General features: G+C 35.7%; 1 protein-coding gene across 1 annotated transcript in view; it reads left to right on the plus strand.

Moving 5' to 3' along the window:
* The first annotated feature begins 1 nt into the window (after position 1).
* The window catches only part of ATM (ATM serine/threonine kinase), a 65,294-nt gene continuing 48,612 nt past the window's right edge, over positions 2-16,683 (plus strand). Inside the window, exons 1-14 of the mRNA XM_034409572.3 lie at positions 2-259; positions 2,411-2,522; positions 2,603-2,715; positions 3,715-3,860; positions 4,593-4,757; positions 6,674-6,839; positions 7,808-8,046; positions 8,666-8,829; positions 9,339-9,508; positions 9,603-9,974; positions 10,562-10,756; positions 12,390-12,485; positions 13,485-13,704; positions 14,060-14,185. Coding sequence (XP_034265463.2) covers positions 2,451-2,522; positions 2,603-2,715; positions 3,715-3,860; positions 4,593-4,757; positions 6,674-6,839; positions 7,808-8,046; positions 8,666-8,829; positions 9,339-9,508; positions 9,603-9,974; positions 10,562-10,756; positions 12,390-12,485; positions 13,485-13,704; positions 14,060-14,185 — 2,244 coding nt within the window. The 5' untranslated portion in view covers positions 2-259; positions 2,411-2,450. The remainder of the gene's footprint in view (positions 260-2,410; positions 2,523-2,602; positions 2,716-3,714; positions 3,861-4,592; positions 4,758-6,673; positions 6,840-7,807; positions 8,047-8,665; positions 8,830-9,338; positions 9,509-9,602; positions 9,975-10,561; positions 10,757-12,389; positions 12,486-13,484; positions 13,705-14,059; positions 14,186-16,683) is intronic.

A 16,683-nucleotide genomic window follows, 5' to 3' on the forward strand; every position in this document is an offset into this window, starting at 1 on the left:
TGTCGCTTCGAGGCTTCCGATCCGAAGAGCCACAACAAACGCTTTTCCGCTTCCGGATGGGGACGGGCGTGAAAATGTTTCCCGCTTCTCAGTTCTCGCGGCGGCTGTTTGGTTTTTGTTTCTTTTCGTGAAGCCACGTGGGCGATGGAAGCGTTCGGAGCGGCCCGAGCGCGCGCCTGAGGGGGCCCCCCGGAGAGAACGTTGGCCCACCTCACGAGACGGCCCCACCCCCCCCTCCCCTCAGCGGGTGACATTTCAGGTCCGCTCTTTGCTTTCCCGCGCGAGCCTCCCTTGAGGCGTTCTCGTGTTTCTAGGGGGGGGGCTTTGCCGCCTATTCAGTTTCGTGTCTCTCTCTCTCTTTCCTCGAGCGAATGAAAACATCGCCTCAATCTCTCTCATAGAATAGAATAACAAGGGCTGGACGGGACCTTAGAGGTCTTCTAGTCCAACCCTCTGCTTAGGCAGGAAACCCTACACCAGAGGTCTTCAAACTTTTATTTATTTATTTATTTATTTATTTATTTATTTATTTATTTATTTATTTTTGTCGAGTACATATTAGACAATATATATAAGTATAAGCATGAATTGAATACATAAAATGAGTATAATTAAAGGGAACATTAGGACAGGGACGGTAGGGACGCTGGTGCTCTTACGCACGCTCCTTACAGACCTCTTAGGAATGGGGTGAGGTCAACAGTAGACAGTCTTAGGTTAAAGTTTTGGTGCACTTGTTGAAGTCCGCAAGTCTTAAAGCTGCCAAGTTTGAAGACCTCTGCCCTACACCACTTCAGACAAATGGTTATCCAACCACTTCTTAAAAACTTCCAGTGTTGGAGCATTCACAACTTCTGGAGGCAAGTTGTTCCACTAATTAATTGTTCTAATTGTCAGGAAATTTCTCCTTAGTTCTAAGTTGCTTTTCTCCTTGATTAGTTTTCACCCTTTGCTTCTTGTCCTGCCCTCAGGTGCTTTGGAGAATAGCTTGACTCCCTCTTCTTTGTGGCAACCCCTGAGATAGTGGAACACTGCTATTATGTTACCCCAGCCCTTCTTTTCATCAGACTAGACCTGTGGTGAAATCCAATTTTTTTTACTACTGGGCGTGGCGTGCTGGGCGTGGCAGGGGAAGGATACTGCAAAATCTCCATTCCCACCCCACTCCAGGTAAAGGATACTGCAAAATCTCCATTCCCACCCCACTCTGGGGGCAGCCAGAGATGGTATTTGCCAGTTCTCCAAACTATTCAAAATTTCCGCTACCGGTTCTCCAGAACCTGTCAGAACCTGCTGGATTTCACCCCTGCACTAGCCATATCCAGTTCCTGCAACCGTTCTTCATATGTTTTAAACTCCAGTCCCCTAATCATCTTTGTTGCTTTTCTCTGCACTCTTTCTAGAGTCTCAAAATCTTTTTTACATCGTGGCAACCAAAACTGAATGCAGTATTCCAAGTGTGGCCTTATCGAGGCATTATGAAGTGGTATTAACACTTCACGTGATCTTGATTCTATCCCTCTGTTTATGCAGCCTAGAACTGCGTTGGCTTCCCCGACTTAGCTTTCTCCCGCAGCTCGTGGGAATGCAACTCCCATCATCCCAGCCCGACAGGGACAGTCGTAAAAGGATGGTTTGGAATTGTAGTTGAGGGTGACTTGGTGTAGTGGTTAAGGCATATGAGGCTAGAACTTGGGAGATGGTGAATTCTAGTCCCCGCCTTAGCTAGGCGACATTGGTTGGGCTGGTCTCTTTCTTTCAGCTTTAGGAAGGTGGCAGTCGCAAACTATTTCGGGGGGGGAGGATTGCCAAAAAACTGCAGGGCTTGGAATTCCAACTTTCCCCTGCCTTGGAGAGCAGGAGAAACATGGAGGTTTTAGATATCTTTACTTCTGTATAAAGTGCTGAATTCCACGGATTTAAGGTTAAATTATATGTAGGGTAGTGTGCTATGTATTTGCTTGGAATGCTAGGAAAAGAAGCGTGAGAGGGTGAAAAAACAAAAATGAATGAATAATGACAATCTCAAAGATGCTCACATTTATGCAAATTGTACCATTATATATAAAAAAGGTTCTTAACAATGTAGGCAAAAATCTAGGGTTGTCTGTTCTCCAGAATCTATCAAATAACCAGAAATAATCATTCCTAAGAAACTATGTGTAGTAGGTAAAATATTTTAAATATTTATTTTTAAATTTTTATTTTAATCATTTAATTTATATGAAATGGGTTATCATGATATGGGTGAAAATACTTTCCTGTTTGAAGAACAGTCAACTTAGTGAAAAGATGGGTGTATGTTTTGGAAGTAATGCCTTTTGCTAGCTCAAGTATTTTAAATAGATTAATTCAGTGAAGTTCTTACATTTTGTTATTAACCTTACAAATTTTAATTTTCCAAACTTAGGTTCATATTGGATGTGCATTCACAACACCTTGGTTGAACCATGAATCTTGCAATTCATGATCTGCTGAATTGCTGTCATCAGCTTGGAAGTGACAAAGCTATGGAAAGAAAGGTAAGCTTAATTCCTTTTCAAAAATATGACATTACGGTAAAGGAGTATTATATATTTTTTGTGTTTCTGTACAAATGCAGAAGGAAATTGAGAAGTTCAGGCGTCTTATCTGTGATCCAGAAACAGTTCAGCAGCTGGATCGGAATTCTGATTCCAAACAGAGAAAGCAGATGAACTGGGATGCTGTATTCAGGTAAGATATTTATTGTATATCAAAATGCCCTCTCCCCCCCCTTATAAATAAATAATAAAATAATAGAGTTGGAAGCAATCATTTAGACCACTTCAGCCAGAATTCATAGATTATTGACAATAGTTTTATAGCCTATCTTGATCCCAAAGAACTGTGGGCAGCATACAATAAAAGACAGAGAAATAAAACATCAAAACAAAAAGGAATAAAAACCTAAGCAAAGTAAAATAGAAAAAAACCTAAAATGGATTCCCTCAGATGCAGTAGGTGGGTCTAAATACACATGCACACATACAGATTTCTTATTAAGGGAAATTTCCAACAGTTCCTCCCCAGATGAACAGATAAGGTGATTTAATTCTGTGGTGGGGTGGGAATCGGGTCTAATGCCTGCAGGGAACCAGTGGGAGAGGGGGAAAGGCCTTCAGGGACCCGGAAGGGAGGAGAAAGACTGGGGACCCAATGAGTAGGAAATAAAGCATAGTGTTTTTGGGAGGACACTGATTCTTCACTTAATGATCCACACCATCATTTAATGGACATAATAGGGAGAGCAGGAAGTGAGGGTTGTTAAGTGAAGCCATTTAGCTTAACCACTCTTAAGACATGCAACTGTAATGGACAGGCTCCATTGTGGTCATATGTTAAGGACTATCTGTCCTTAACCAGATTACTGGATCATCTCTCACTTTTCTTAGTCTCATTGCCTGGTTGCCTGCAACTTTATTGCCAGTACTTTTTTTACCAATACCATGTATAAAACTATACTTCACCCTGAAAAATGTGGTGCAAAGTGAGTAGAACATTTATTTCATGTGTAATTAGTTATCCAGGTGGATTTATTATTTGGCCAAAATGCAGGTAGTGGAGAATTAGATGGCACTTTGATAGTAAAAGAGCTGGCAGTATTGGACAATAATGTATACTGAAATATGTGATTGCATTTTTGTTTAAATAGCTTATGTATCTATTAATAGTATCTTTTTATTGTTTTTGCAGGTTTTTGCAGAAATATATTCAGAAAGAGGTTGAGAGTGTCAGACTAGCAAAACCAAATACCTCTGCATCAACCCAAGCAACACGAGAGAAAAAGATGAAACAGATCAGTAGTTTGGTTAAGTATTTCATCATGTGTGCCAATAAAAGTGAGTATCTTGTAAAAATACTTAAAGCTTTAAAGAGTTGTTGAGACAATATCTGTCTAATAATAAATAATGGAGATTGTGTCAGTTGTAATGATTTATACTTGTTTATATTTTACTTTAGACTGTTAATTGTTGGTGGTAAGTTATATAATGAAAATCCTGTGGATAAAAAGCTGGTGTAATATAATAAATTAAATGAAAAAAAGGATGCTTGGCTTTTTGGCAGTTGGGAGCTGCTCCACTTTTTTATCCTTGGTAAAATATAGTTTTGCAGGAAGATTGGTGGCAAAAATTGGCAGGAATGTAATTTGTAATTGTTATAAAATAAAATTCAAATTGATTTTGCATTCTGTATTCTCAGTTTGGAGAATTGGAATGTCTAGATTGCCATTTATTTGTTTTTAAGGCAAAATATTAAACATTTTAAAAATCATAATACAATAAAATTATGAAACCAAGAATTATATTGTACCTTTGCAAAGGTTCAAAAGATACACAGGTTGCAAAAATTATTGTTTTTATTTTGTTTGGGAATATGAATAGATTTTGGACATGATTTTATATTTCCATTCCATGAAATATACACTTATAATTTATATATCTATCATTATACATCTAAAGAACATTATTCTTTTAAGCTTTGCAGATATAGTGAATCTTTTCAAATTTAACTTGCAAATATACTGTTTCTATTTTGCTAAAAGCTCATTTATATCTTTTGTTCCTACACAGGAGCCCCCAGAATAAAATGTCAAGAGCTTCTGAATTATGTAATAGACACAATAAACGACTCATCAAGATATGCTATTTATGGGGCCGATTGTAATAGCATATTATTTAAGGATGTTCTTAAAGTGAGGAAATATTGGTGTGAAATATCTCCACAACAGTGGTCAGGTTTGTAGATGTGACTCTTGTTTAATATTTTTTTTTATATAAAAGGTTTTTTTTAAACAAACAAGCACATAATACATCAATCCTTCGTGTGTCTTCTCGGTGTTTCTTCTGTGACTTCTTCTTTTTATTCCTCCTCCTATCTTCATTTCTCCTTGATAATTTCCATTTCTCTGTTGCGATATTTCCCCCTAAATTACAATACATTTAATTTAACATTCTCCTTATTTAATTATCACAATTTTTATATCTCTCTTTTAACCAATCATAAAATTTCCCCCATATCTTATAATAGTCCGTATTCTCTCTCTCTTTAATCATCAAAGTTAATCTGTTCATTTCTGCACAATCTAAGATTTTTTTAATTACTTCCTCTTTCCATCTTTGCGCAAATACTATCCTTGCTGCAGTTATTATTTGTATAATCAAGTATATTCTTTACTAATTTTCTCTGGTAGTATACCCAATAGGAACAGCTCAGTTTTAAATCAATATGTTGTTGGATCATTTCTTCTAACCATGTCTTAATTCTGCTCCAATAGTCTAGCTTCTGGGCATGTCCATCACATATGATAATAAGACCCTGGTATTTGGTGGCATTTCCAACATTTAGCTGATTTGTCTTTAAACATTTTTGCCAATTTTTCCGGAGGCATATGCCATCTATAAAACATTTTATATTGATTCTCTTTATATGCAGTGGACATTGTCCTTTCCCATATCTGTTGCCATCTATCGAGCTCAATTGAACATCCACAATTTTTTGCCCAAGCAATCATTGTTTCCTTTACTTGTTCTTCCTCTAATTCCATACTAAGCAGAAAACTATAGATTTTTAAAATTATTTTATCTTCTGTTCCCATGAGTATCTTATCCAAATCTGTCATTTCTAAATAAAAATCATATAATTTGCATCTTTTTCATATCTTGCTTGTATTTGCATATGTGTGTACCAGTCTATCACAATCCCTTGTTCTTCCATTTCTTGTTTCCCTTTCAATTCCCTCTTGTCTGTAAGTAAGTAAATCTTTATATCTAAAAATGTCCAAGGCTGAAGAAAAGAATCCAGGTGCTGGGCTAATGTGGTGGACATGCCCAGAGGCAAATTGAGGCAATATGACTTTGACTTCCATAAAGTACTATCACTAACATATGGAGGACAAAGTTTGAATATTGTGACTGCATAAATTACTGTTTGGGGGAGATGAATTTTCTACCAATCAAAAACAGAATACCTATCGTCTGTTAATTGCCTCTGTCACTGAATGTGTCACTATCCAGCTCATATTTTTATATTTCCTGAGAGTTCTGCTTAATTTGATTTATTAAATTATTATATATTGCTTGGATGTTATTAATTTCTAAGTTACATGTAAAGTTACATTTAAGTATAATATACTTGGGTAAATGCAACTATTTCTATTCAAAGTAGGAAAGGTGCTTTGGTAGTAGTATCAAGGACAGAGTCTCTATGCCTACAAAGGCTCTTGAAAGTTGTATATACAATTTTTTTGGTTTTGGATCCAAAGAATTACACATCCCAAACAACAATGTTTTCTTGTTGATAAACTTTTCTTGTTTTCTTGTTAATCAGATTTTAATCTGGTTTTATTAATTGAACTGACTTTATTATAAATCAGAAAAATATTCTTTTGCTCAAATAAAGGTTGCTGGCTGTGTTACTTACTAAAATTCCTTTCAAACAACCAAAATAATATATGGCCCCGAATTATAGGTTCATTGTGGTGTCACTAGATCTATTCTTGTAATTCCTTGAGTTTTAAATATAAATAAAATGCAACTCATTTAAAAGAAATCCATCTCTGACATACAAGAATGAATAGTTGAAAGCATGCAAGATGTTTAGTTATGCTGTCAATTATTTATAATCTCATTAATGAATTTGATTGCTCCTCTAGATCTTCAAAATCTGTACTTCAAATTATTTCTCAATCCTTCTGGAGATGTTAACAAAGTTTTGGTGGCTAGAATAATCTATACATTAACTAGAGGCCTCTGTTTCCAAACTGACAAGTTCAATTCAGATATTTTGAATGTCTTCTCAAAAGTTATACATCGTGCAAGGTAAATAGCATTTTCTTTTGCTGAGTTAAATTTGTATGTAAAATGATACCTTACTAAACATCTTTTGAACTTAATTTTTCATTAATCTGATAACTGCTGAGCTCATTTTAACATTTAAATATTTTCTGTATCATTCTGATAGGTCAAATATTTCCAGTTTTTGTAATTGTTTTTTTTCTCCTGTTTCTATTTTAAATTTTAAAAATTGGAACTCTTTATTAAATAAAATGTCTTTAAAGTTTGCTTCTACTCATGAAGAATTGTGGTCTTGATACCTGCTTAGTCCAGTGAAGTAGTTTATAAAAAGCTTCTTCTAAATTCAGGATGTATTATAATTTCTGTTTGATCTTTTCTGAAAGGTAGAATGTATTACATTTAGTGAGTTCTATAGTCATAATCTACAGGCACCTTTCTTTTCCTGACAATAAAAAGTGACTAGACAGCTATGGAATTATTTGAAATTGCTGATCTCTCAGTAGCAGTTTTGAATAACTCTAATATTTTCTAAAGTTTTATCATGCGTATGACTCCTCTGGATCCTGATAATGCTGCATTTACAGTAATAATTGTCATGGTGTATGCTACTCCTGTTACTTGTCCCAGATTCTGCCAACCTAGTAGTTCAAAAGCACATAAAAAATGCAAGTAGAAAAATAGGGACCACCTTTGGTGGGAAGGTAACAGCGCTCCGTGCGCCTTTCGCGTTTAGTCATGCCGGCCACATGATCACTGAGACGTCTTCAGAAAGCGCTGGCTCTTCGGCTTTGAAACGGAGATGAGCACCGCCCCCTAGAGTTGGGAACGACTAGCACTTATGTGCAAGGGGAACCTTTACCTTTTACCTTTACCAATGCTACTATAGAGAAAGGAACAAACAAATAAAATATATTGTAGTTCCAAGCTTAATCATAGTTCCTGTGATTGGATTCTTTAGTATCTGATAAAAATATGCTTTATTTCTATTGTAGGGAAGAAAGAAACCTTGCAGGCCTCGAACACATTTTTGCAGCCATTAATGTGTTTCTCCCCATTTATGCGATGAATTACCGCATGCAAGTTTGCAAAACAGGAGAGGAAATTCTATCAACTATGCTTTTTATATGGGCTCAGTACAAACCAAAAGATGCTTTGAAGAAGCAGATCATTCAATTTGTTCAGTTTCAGATTTGTGTTCATCATCCAAATGGAGCTAAAACTCAGGAAGAAGGTACATGGAAAGCTTTGAAATAACAAAGGGCTTTATGTAATTTTTGTATTTTGGCACTGAAAATGTTTTGGAGGATTCTGGGTCAACCTGTTCAACTTGTTTGGTGGGCCTGATCAATGTTTTGTAAAAGAGATAATCAGGAAATCATCAAATTAAAATGGAAAGTATTCTGGAAAAAGATAATGCAAACCATCTGTGCACTGATCTGTCTTTCTAAGTCCCTGCAGTTTTCTCGGCAAGATTTTGGAAGTGGCTTGCCATTGTCTACTTCCTAGAGCTGAGGCACAGTGACTGGCCCAAGGCCACCTAGCTGGCTTCATGTCTAAGACATGACTAGAACTCATGATCTGTCATTCTTTAGCTTGATGCTTTAACCGTTACACCAAATAGGCTCTCTCTACATTTAATTACCAGGAATCCAGCTTAATCCAGAATTGATCTGGGACTGTCTGTATCTATTTTCATATGTCATAATTTTTCACAGTATTGCTTGCTTAAGTATTTTAAATTTTTTTTAATCATTTTAACAGACATGTATGTGTTGCTAATTAATAATCAACTCTAAAATTCATATCTTTTCTTTTACAAAATTATTTTTTTCTAAATCTTGTACAAACAGGCGCATATAGCTCAGCAAAATGGCAAAATACTTTATACAACCTATATGATCTGTTAGCTAATGAGATAACTCTTATTAGCAACCGAGGAAAATATTCTTCAGGCTCTCACAGTATTGTTCTAAAGGACAACCTGGTTGAGTTAATGGCTGATTCTTGTCACCAGGTAAGCTGTCACTATACTTTCATATGGTTATTCCAAGTTGGGTTTTTGTGTAACCTAACAGAGTACCACACTAGGGCAGTACAAAGGAGATCTATCTGCTTGATCTTTACAGTTGGGAAACCTTTTTTTCTTAACTGATTAAAAAGAAAAGTCTTCAAGACTTCCAGAGGATGTGGCTGATGATAGTCCGTTGTTAATGAGAGCTGACATTTTCAGCTTTTTTAAAAACAGGAAGGTTTTAAGGGGCAAAATTGATTTGTTAAGCCTTATGGAAACTTAATAATTCATTTTTTTTTTTAGTTTACTACAAAATTTATAGAAAATCATGGGAATTTAAATTTGCCAGTATGATCTGAAGTTATTCTAGCTATTATTATGGAGATGGGGTTTACCTAGTGGCAATGGATTGCCTATTTCATGGTCTTAATATTTTTTGTGAACTGCCATGTGTTGTAAAATATGTAGCAGTATTTCTCTTTAATTCTTTAAATGTCTTTTTTTAAAATAAGGTATTTACTGAAGACGCCAAAGTCTTAGATGTAACCCAGTCATATGCAATTACTCAACAAGAAGATGGAGATGGAGAAGGACCATCAAAACGTAGAAAAATTGAATTAGGATGGGAAGTGATTCAAGAACACTTGCAAAAATCACAGAATAGTTTTGATGTCATACCCTGGTAAATGAAAATTAAAGAAAAACAATTTGGTTTATTTCTGAAACGTGTCTATTATTAATGTCCTCTTAATAATCTTTGGTGTTTTGTTTTCAAGGCTGCAGATTACCACCAGATTAGTATCCAAGTACCCAAGGAGTCTTCCTGACAATGAGTTGACTAATTTACTTAATATACTTTGCCAATTATTACTAGAGCAACGTCGAGGAGAACGGACCCCTTATGTATTAAGATGTCTTAAAGAGGTTGCTCGGTGTCAAAGCCAAAAAGTAGATCTCAATATCACACAGAAGTTTGAACTGCAGCGAACATGGTCCAAAATTTGGTCTCTGGTAGATCGAAGTCTAAACCTTCGACAAACTGAAATGGAAAGCTTTGAATTGCTTGGAGTTCTATTTCAAAGAAATTTAATAACAATGGACAGGGAAATTTGGAGGATATTTGCAGGTTCTGTATGCAAGCCATCAAGGTAAAATGAAACTTTTTGATACTCTTATTAATTGTATGTTAATTGTAAAGGAGTAATCTACCATAAGCAACTCATGTCCTCCAGAGGTTTCAACTCTTTTTATTCTGGCCAATGATGAAACATTATGACAGATGTAATTCAAAACATGTAACATTATTAAATGGTCTGCCCTTGCACTACAAGCAGTAGAAATTTAATTAAAATTTCTAAATTTTATATTTAGTAAATTGTTTTCAATCATTAGTTCTGTTTAGCATAAGTAGTGGTACAAATGGAGGAGAGTGATTTTAGCATTATTGTAACTTCTACCAGACATCTTAGAATAATAAGCATGTGCTCATATGGTGTTCTGAATAATTTGGGTATCTAACCATTCTTTATTTATTTATCAAATATGTTTTTAGATTTTACAAACCCATTTAAAATTCTAGTTACCATTCCAATTCTAATTGGTGAAATCTTGATTAAACTTGATGTGGTTTTGGCCAGGGGAGAAAAATATTGGAGCCTGAATTCACACACTGGGACGTTATATGAATATTAGAGCTGCAAATCAAGTGCTTGTACTTATTGTTATTATTTGTTAGTTTTGCTGTACAGTGTTTAGCATCAGCAATGACAGCTTTGGAAATACCAGAAACTTTAAAAACTAGATCGTTTCAGAATGATTGGGAAGGAAATGCAACTTATACACTAAAAGAACAAGTTGTGAAATGGCTTCTCTTCTGCAATGTGGAAGAAGTTATGGAAGACAGTATGGAACTCCCTCCAGTTTTGTGCAGGTATGTCCAGGAAATCAAGGAACCTAAAAAGAATTAGTTGTTCATTGGACGAAATCAAAGTTCTCTATGTTTATTTGTTTTTAATTTCACTTTGGTAAGTGAGTTTAGAGCATTACTTTGCTGAAATTTCATAATGGGTTAGAATTTAAATCACTTTGCCTTAAAATGTTCTTAGTTTTAACAACTTGTAACAAATAATTGGTTTGAAGTCAAGTTTACAAAAGTAATAAATCTACATTACAATGAGAACTTTTAGCAGAGCAAACGTATCTCACAACAGTTTGCTTTCATATGTTATTATGCAGTTGAATGGTATATAAATACATAGTGTTTTATGAAGATTATATAATATTTTCCACTTGTAACAAAATATCCAAACATATATTGAGGAAAACTTCTATAAGTGCAAAAGACAGGTCCCAGGATTTAGATTTCTTTTTTAGCTCTTGTCCTGGAAAATATCACTTCAGTTCCACCCTGCCCTAACCAGGAAAGAGTTGGCACCTTCTACCTCCTCCCATTGTTTTTCTTTTACTTTTTCCATTCTAATTTCATTTGGTTTAGTATTTTGTAAACTTTTAGCAATTTGTATCCTTTTTCTTCTGTGTAACTGAAAAGCACATTGTATTATATCATAGTCTACACAGATAAAAGGATATAATGTATTTCAAGTCTAAGAGGCTGACAATAGTCTGTTGAAATGGTCACTAGGACATTTATTACTCGTAAAAAAAAAGTTCAAGTATGCTTTCTTTAGAAACCTGAAACCCACATTTGTTGAGTGTAACCCTTTCCTGATTATCCAGCAAAAAAGAAAGGATATTTTTTAACTCATTATAACCTTAATAGCATTTCATACCTAGATATATATTTGGTCACAGATTAGAATTGAGGAGAATGTTTCAGTCCAAGACCTAATGGAACTAAATCTTGCCCCTTTGCCCTTATTCAGTTATTTTCAGCTTGTGATGGACATCACTTCTTCAGGATTTTTTTCCCAATAATTGCTTCCTTGAGTTCTTGTAAGCTCCTGCTTGTGTCACCTGTCATTTAGCCCCCTTGTCTTCTTTTGGCCTCTGATGAATTTTTCCAAGTATCATTGACCTCTTGAATTTGTCTTGTCTTCATATAATGCAGCAATCCCCAACTTTTGCAGCTTGGCAGCCTGGCTGGGAGGGGAGGGGAACTGGGCCATGTGAAGAGTGGGCTGACACGCACATATAGCTCCACTAGTGGAGCAAGTGGAGCTGCACATGCATGCATGCATGCACCCTGGTTCCGAATAGTGGGCCACAGCTTGGAGGTTGGGGACCCCTAATATAATATATCAAAAATATATTAACTTCACAGTTAGTGCTTTCAGTGGAAAGTTTAAACTCTGTTCCTTCCAATAACAGATGGATTGTTCTATAAAAGATTATTCTATGAAAGATTTCGTGGGGATGATGTTGGAAGTAATAGGTGAGATGGGCAACAAAAAAGTCAAACAAACAAATACTTCCTACAAATATTTGATGCACAGTGTAAAATTAGATCTTTATAGGCATCTTCTATTGAATCTATTAACACTGCAGCATTCAAACATGAAATAATTCTGTTTTTGTTTGTTTGTTATTTTTTGGTTTTTTTTCAGTGACTTTCCTAACCTAGAATTACAGAAAATCCTTGTAAGTCTGACTATGAAAAGTTGTAGAGCAGCAATGGCATTTTTCAACAATGCACCAGAATGGTATGTTTTTAAAAAATTAATGAAGGCATTTTCCTATCTCTGTGGGTTGGACATGCCTGTTTTAGACACTACCTCACACCGGTTGTCTGCTATTTAGCTTGTCTCTGTTCTAGATGCATTGCTCTAAAATAGGATTTTTAAATATGTGTCATACATGCCATAGGGATCAACATTTTGAACCATAAAAGCTATTTTAGATGTAAAATTAAAAGCCAGCAAGCCCCATTATGGCTGAACATGATTTTTCAGCTTAGTTTTTTTGTCTTCTGGGCTGTTACTATTGTCTGGCCCTATACCTTTGCCTTAGTCACCTTCTTTGCATATACTTTGCATTCCTTTTGATATAAAGTTCAGGCAGTCCTTGACTTACGACCACAATTAAACCCAAATTTTCCATTGCCAAGCAAGACAGTTGTTAAGTGAATTTCCCCCCATTTTATGACCTTTCTTGCCACATTTGTGAAATGAATCACTGCAGTTGTTAAGTTAATAACATGGTTGGTAAGTAAATCTGGCTTCGCCATTGACTTTGCTTGTCAAAGGATCACAAAAGGTGTTCACATGACCTCAGGACACTGCAACTGGCATAAATACATGCCAGTTGCTAAGGGTCTGAATTTTGATCATGTGACCATGGAGTTACTGAAACATAAGTGTGACATGGTTATAAGTCACTTTTTTCAGTGCTGTTGTAAGTTCAAACTGTGACTAAATGAATGGTTGTAAGTCATGGTCTACCCGAACCTCCACAAACATAGTTTAAAATAAATTATTGAACATTGATGTTAACGATGGTTCTGGTTTAATAACTGAGTCATCCATTTTCTAACCAGTTTGGGCCTGAATAGGTATATTGAGCAGTGAACTCTGCACAAATTTCATGTACCAATCTCTGAAATCAAGGGACTTCTGCCTTTCTGTGTGGAAGGGTAGTTTAACTATTATTGGATTATTAACAAGTGATAAATAAATGAAAATACAAAATTTTATTCTATTAAGCATGGAACATAACCAAGAGAAAGAAGAAACCAGTCTTTCAGAAATTGAAGCTTTTTACCTGCAGACAACCTTCAACGAAACCAATATTTTTACAAATATGGCAGCTGTCTCAGAAAACAAACCTAGTTCCTGCCTTGTTGTCAATCAAAAGCTTGAAGAAACCTTAAAACACAATCTTATGATGATGTCAGACCAGCTACTTAGCAACGTTTCTCCTGAGGTAAGCCAGAAAGAAAATTGTGTTCTTTGTTCATTATGAGGGTTTATCAAAGTCACTTGACTTGTTCCCTGTATACTTATGAGTAGATTTAGGTGTTGGTAAAATTAATAAAATAGATTATGGGTGGACTGTTTTTAGGCCAAGATTACATGTGGCAATTTGAGAGCAAATCCACTTACAATTTCCTCTCAAATCAAAAAAAAGTTCATGGACAAACCAGTCTCACCATAGGGGTCTGATTTGTCCACAAATGTAAATGTCCGTGACCAGTTGGAAAATACTAGTTTACCAAAAATCCAAATTAAGTTCCAAGTGAATTGAGCATGTTTTTTTTGTGGGTTTGTTTATTTTTCAGACTATATCTGTGGAAAAGCTGATGCGTTGTACCAGTATCCTGACTGGTGTTCTTGGCTGCTATTGTTATGCTGGCATTCTTACAGAAGAAGAAGCATTTAAATTGGATTTTTTTCAGAAAGCTAAGGTAGAACTTTTTGACTCAAGTAATTGTTCCTAGTAGATATGAAGAAGCATTCATATGAAGATTAATCTTTGTGATACAATTTCAAGAATTACATGAAGATGTCTATAGTGTATGAGCTACTTCAGATTTCATCCTCTTTTCGATTCATTTTCTACCTTCATCTTGGATAGTTTTTCTTCTTAGTCCTTTATAGACTTCTCTTTATATGCTTCTTTTAAACCTCCAGATGGAGTAATGGTAGGGAAAGAAGACGACAAGTTTGCTCTAGGAAGCAAAGAATTTGCAAATTAGATCAAGGAATTCTGTGACCTTTGGAGAAGCATTAAGAGAGTGCCTGTGTTTTTATTATTGGCAGACCTTGCTTAACAATGGTAATTGGGAGTGGAATTTCCATTGCTAAGCAATGCAGTCAGAAGTGCAATGTCACATGACTATATTGCTTAGTGACAATTATCCTGGGAGTCCCCGTTGTCATTATTAAGTGAGAATCATGAGTTAAGTGAGAACCTCCGTGCAATATCCTGCCAACTTCCAAAGCACGTTCAGTGGGGAAGCCAGCAGGAAGTTGTGAGTCCCAGGAGGTTTGCCAGCAGTCTGGTAAGCAGGAAAGTAGCCACTGCCAGATGCATGGGTGGTCAATATGGCAGAACTGGGGGTGACTGCTGCCAGGTCTGGGAAACTTAACCAGTGCAACTTGTTGACTTCCCTGCATTGACTACTTGTGGGATGCCAGCAAGGTTGCAAAACGCATTTGCATGACCATGGGATGCTGCAATTATGAGCCAAGTTGCCAAGTACCCAAATGAACATGGGGGTTTGGGGATAGTCAGAACTTTGAGGACCAGTTGTAAGTACCATTCATTCATTCGTTCATTCCCATTATAACTTCAAACAGTCATTGAATGAGTAGTCGTTAACTGAGGACTGGCTGTATTGCTTTGCAAAGTGTTTGGTAATGGTGACCAAGCAAAAATCCACTTAACTCCTTAATAGCTACAGTAGTAAAACAATTTTATTTATGTTGTAGCAAAATTACTCTAGAATGCATGTTGTTGCATGTGTACACTTACAAAAATTATTCAAGAATATTTACTGCAAAATATAAACATGAATAAAATGCCCATATGAAATACAGTCCCCAGAGTCTTGAGAGCTAAATTGTCTCCAGTTGTCCATGAATGAAATTTCATCCTCTTATAAAAGTTCTAACCACTTATCTGAAAGTGTTATGAAGAGATGGCGTGAAGAAGAGGAAATTAGATTTTAAATACCTTAAAGAAAGTGTGATTGGGTAAACCAGATCTTCCCATGTATTCTCAGTACCTGAAATCTTAACTTCTAATCAAAATCATACTGCGAAATTAATATATCCAGCACTCTAGGAATGTAGATGCATTGAGTAATTATGCAAAAATCTAGTTCTCTGGAGAAGACTCTTAACGTTGGAAAAGGAAAAAGAGGAAGACCAGTTACAAGGTAGATAGATTCAGTTACAGTGGTGAGGATCATCATGGAGAAAAGCCATCTACATGATTGCTGAAGAGTTGACATTGACTTGATGGCACATAATCAATTAAATTAGCAGTGAATAAAAACCTGATACTTGCACTGCTTTTGCAAAGTGTTCAATCTGTTATTTATTTATTTATTTATTCATTCATTCATTCATTCATTCATTCATTCATTCATTCATTTATTTATTAGTTCGATTTATATGTCGCCCTTTTCCGGAGACTCAGGGCGGCTTACAATGTGTTAAGCAATAGCCTTCATACTTTTGAATATACCTGCTTAGAAGGGCTTTTGCCCCCCCCACCCACCCACCAAGCGGTATTCTTTTTTATACAAAGTCAGCTTATTGCCCCCACAAACCGGGTCCTCATTTTACCTACCTCGAAAGGATGGAAGGCTGAGTCAACCTTGAGCCTTGTGAGATTTGAACTTGCAGTAATTGCAGGCAGCTGGTGTTACTTAACAGTGCTTTAGTCTGCTGTGCCACCAAGGCTCTTATAATATTTAAGAGCCAGTATTTTAAGAGGTAAAATATAAATTAATTCAACTTACTGTTCTTAAAAAGCCTCTTGAGTACAAATTGAAAGTGCAGTGTCTTTACTGAGACATTGTAGTTTAGCCTTGTGATTTTGCATGCGAAGAATTGACACATGAGTAAAGCCTACCTGAAAAAAGCTAAGAAATTTTTAATATTGGATACATTGCACTTGTTTCTTTGTTCTTCCCTTGACAGATCCACTTCACATTTATGGACCTTTATCTGTAATTCAAAGCTTCTGGGGAAAACATTAATTTAGCTTAACAGCATAGTATTTAAGTAGTGCTATATCTTTAATGAATCAGAGGAGCAAGGATTAGTAGATTTATTATTCTGTCTAAGCCTTTGATAATGAGAAGGTTAAAATTAAATCTTATTTAACATTATTTCTGGGCTTCAACTTCACATATATATGTGGAAAAAAGTTGTCTACAATTTTTATACTTCT

The sequence above is a fragment of the Pantherophis guttatus genome, chromosome 5, assembly GCF_059756535.1.
Source record: "Pantherophis guttatus breed Tessera chromosome 5, ASM5975653v1, whole genome shotgun sequence".
Lineage (NCBI taxonomy): Eukaryota > Metazoa > Chordata > Lepidosauria > Squamata > Colubridae > Pantherophis > Pantherophis guttatus.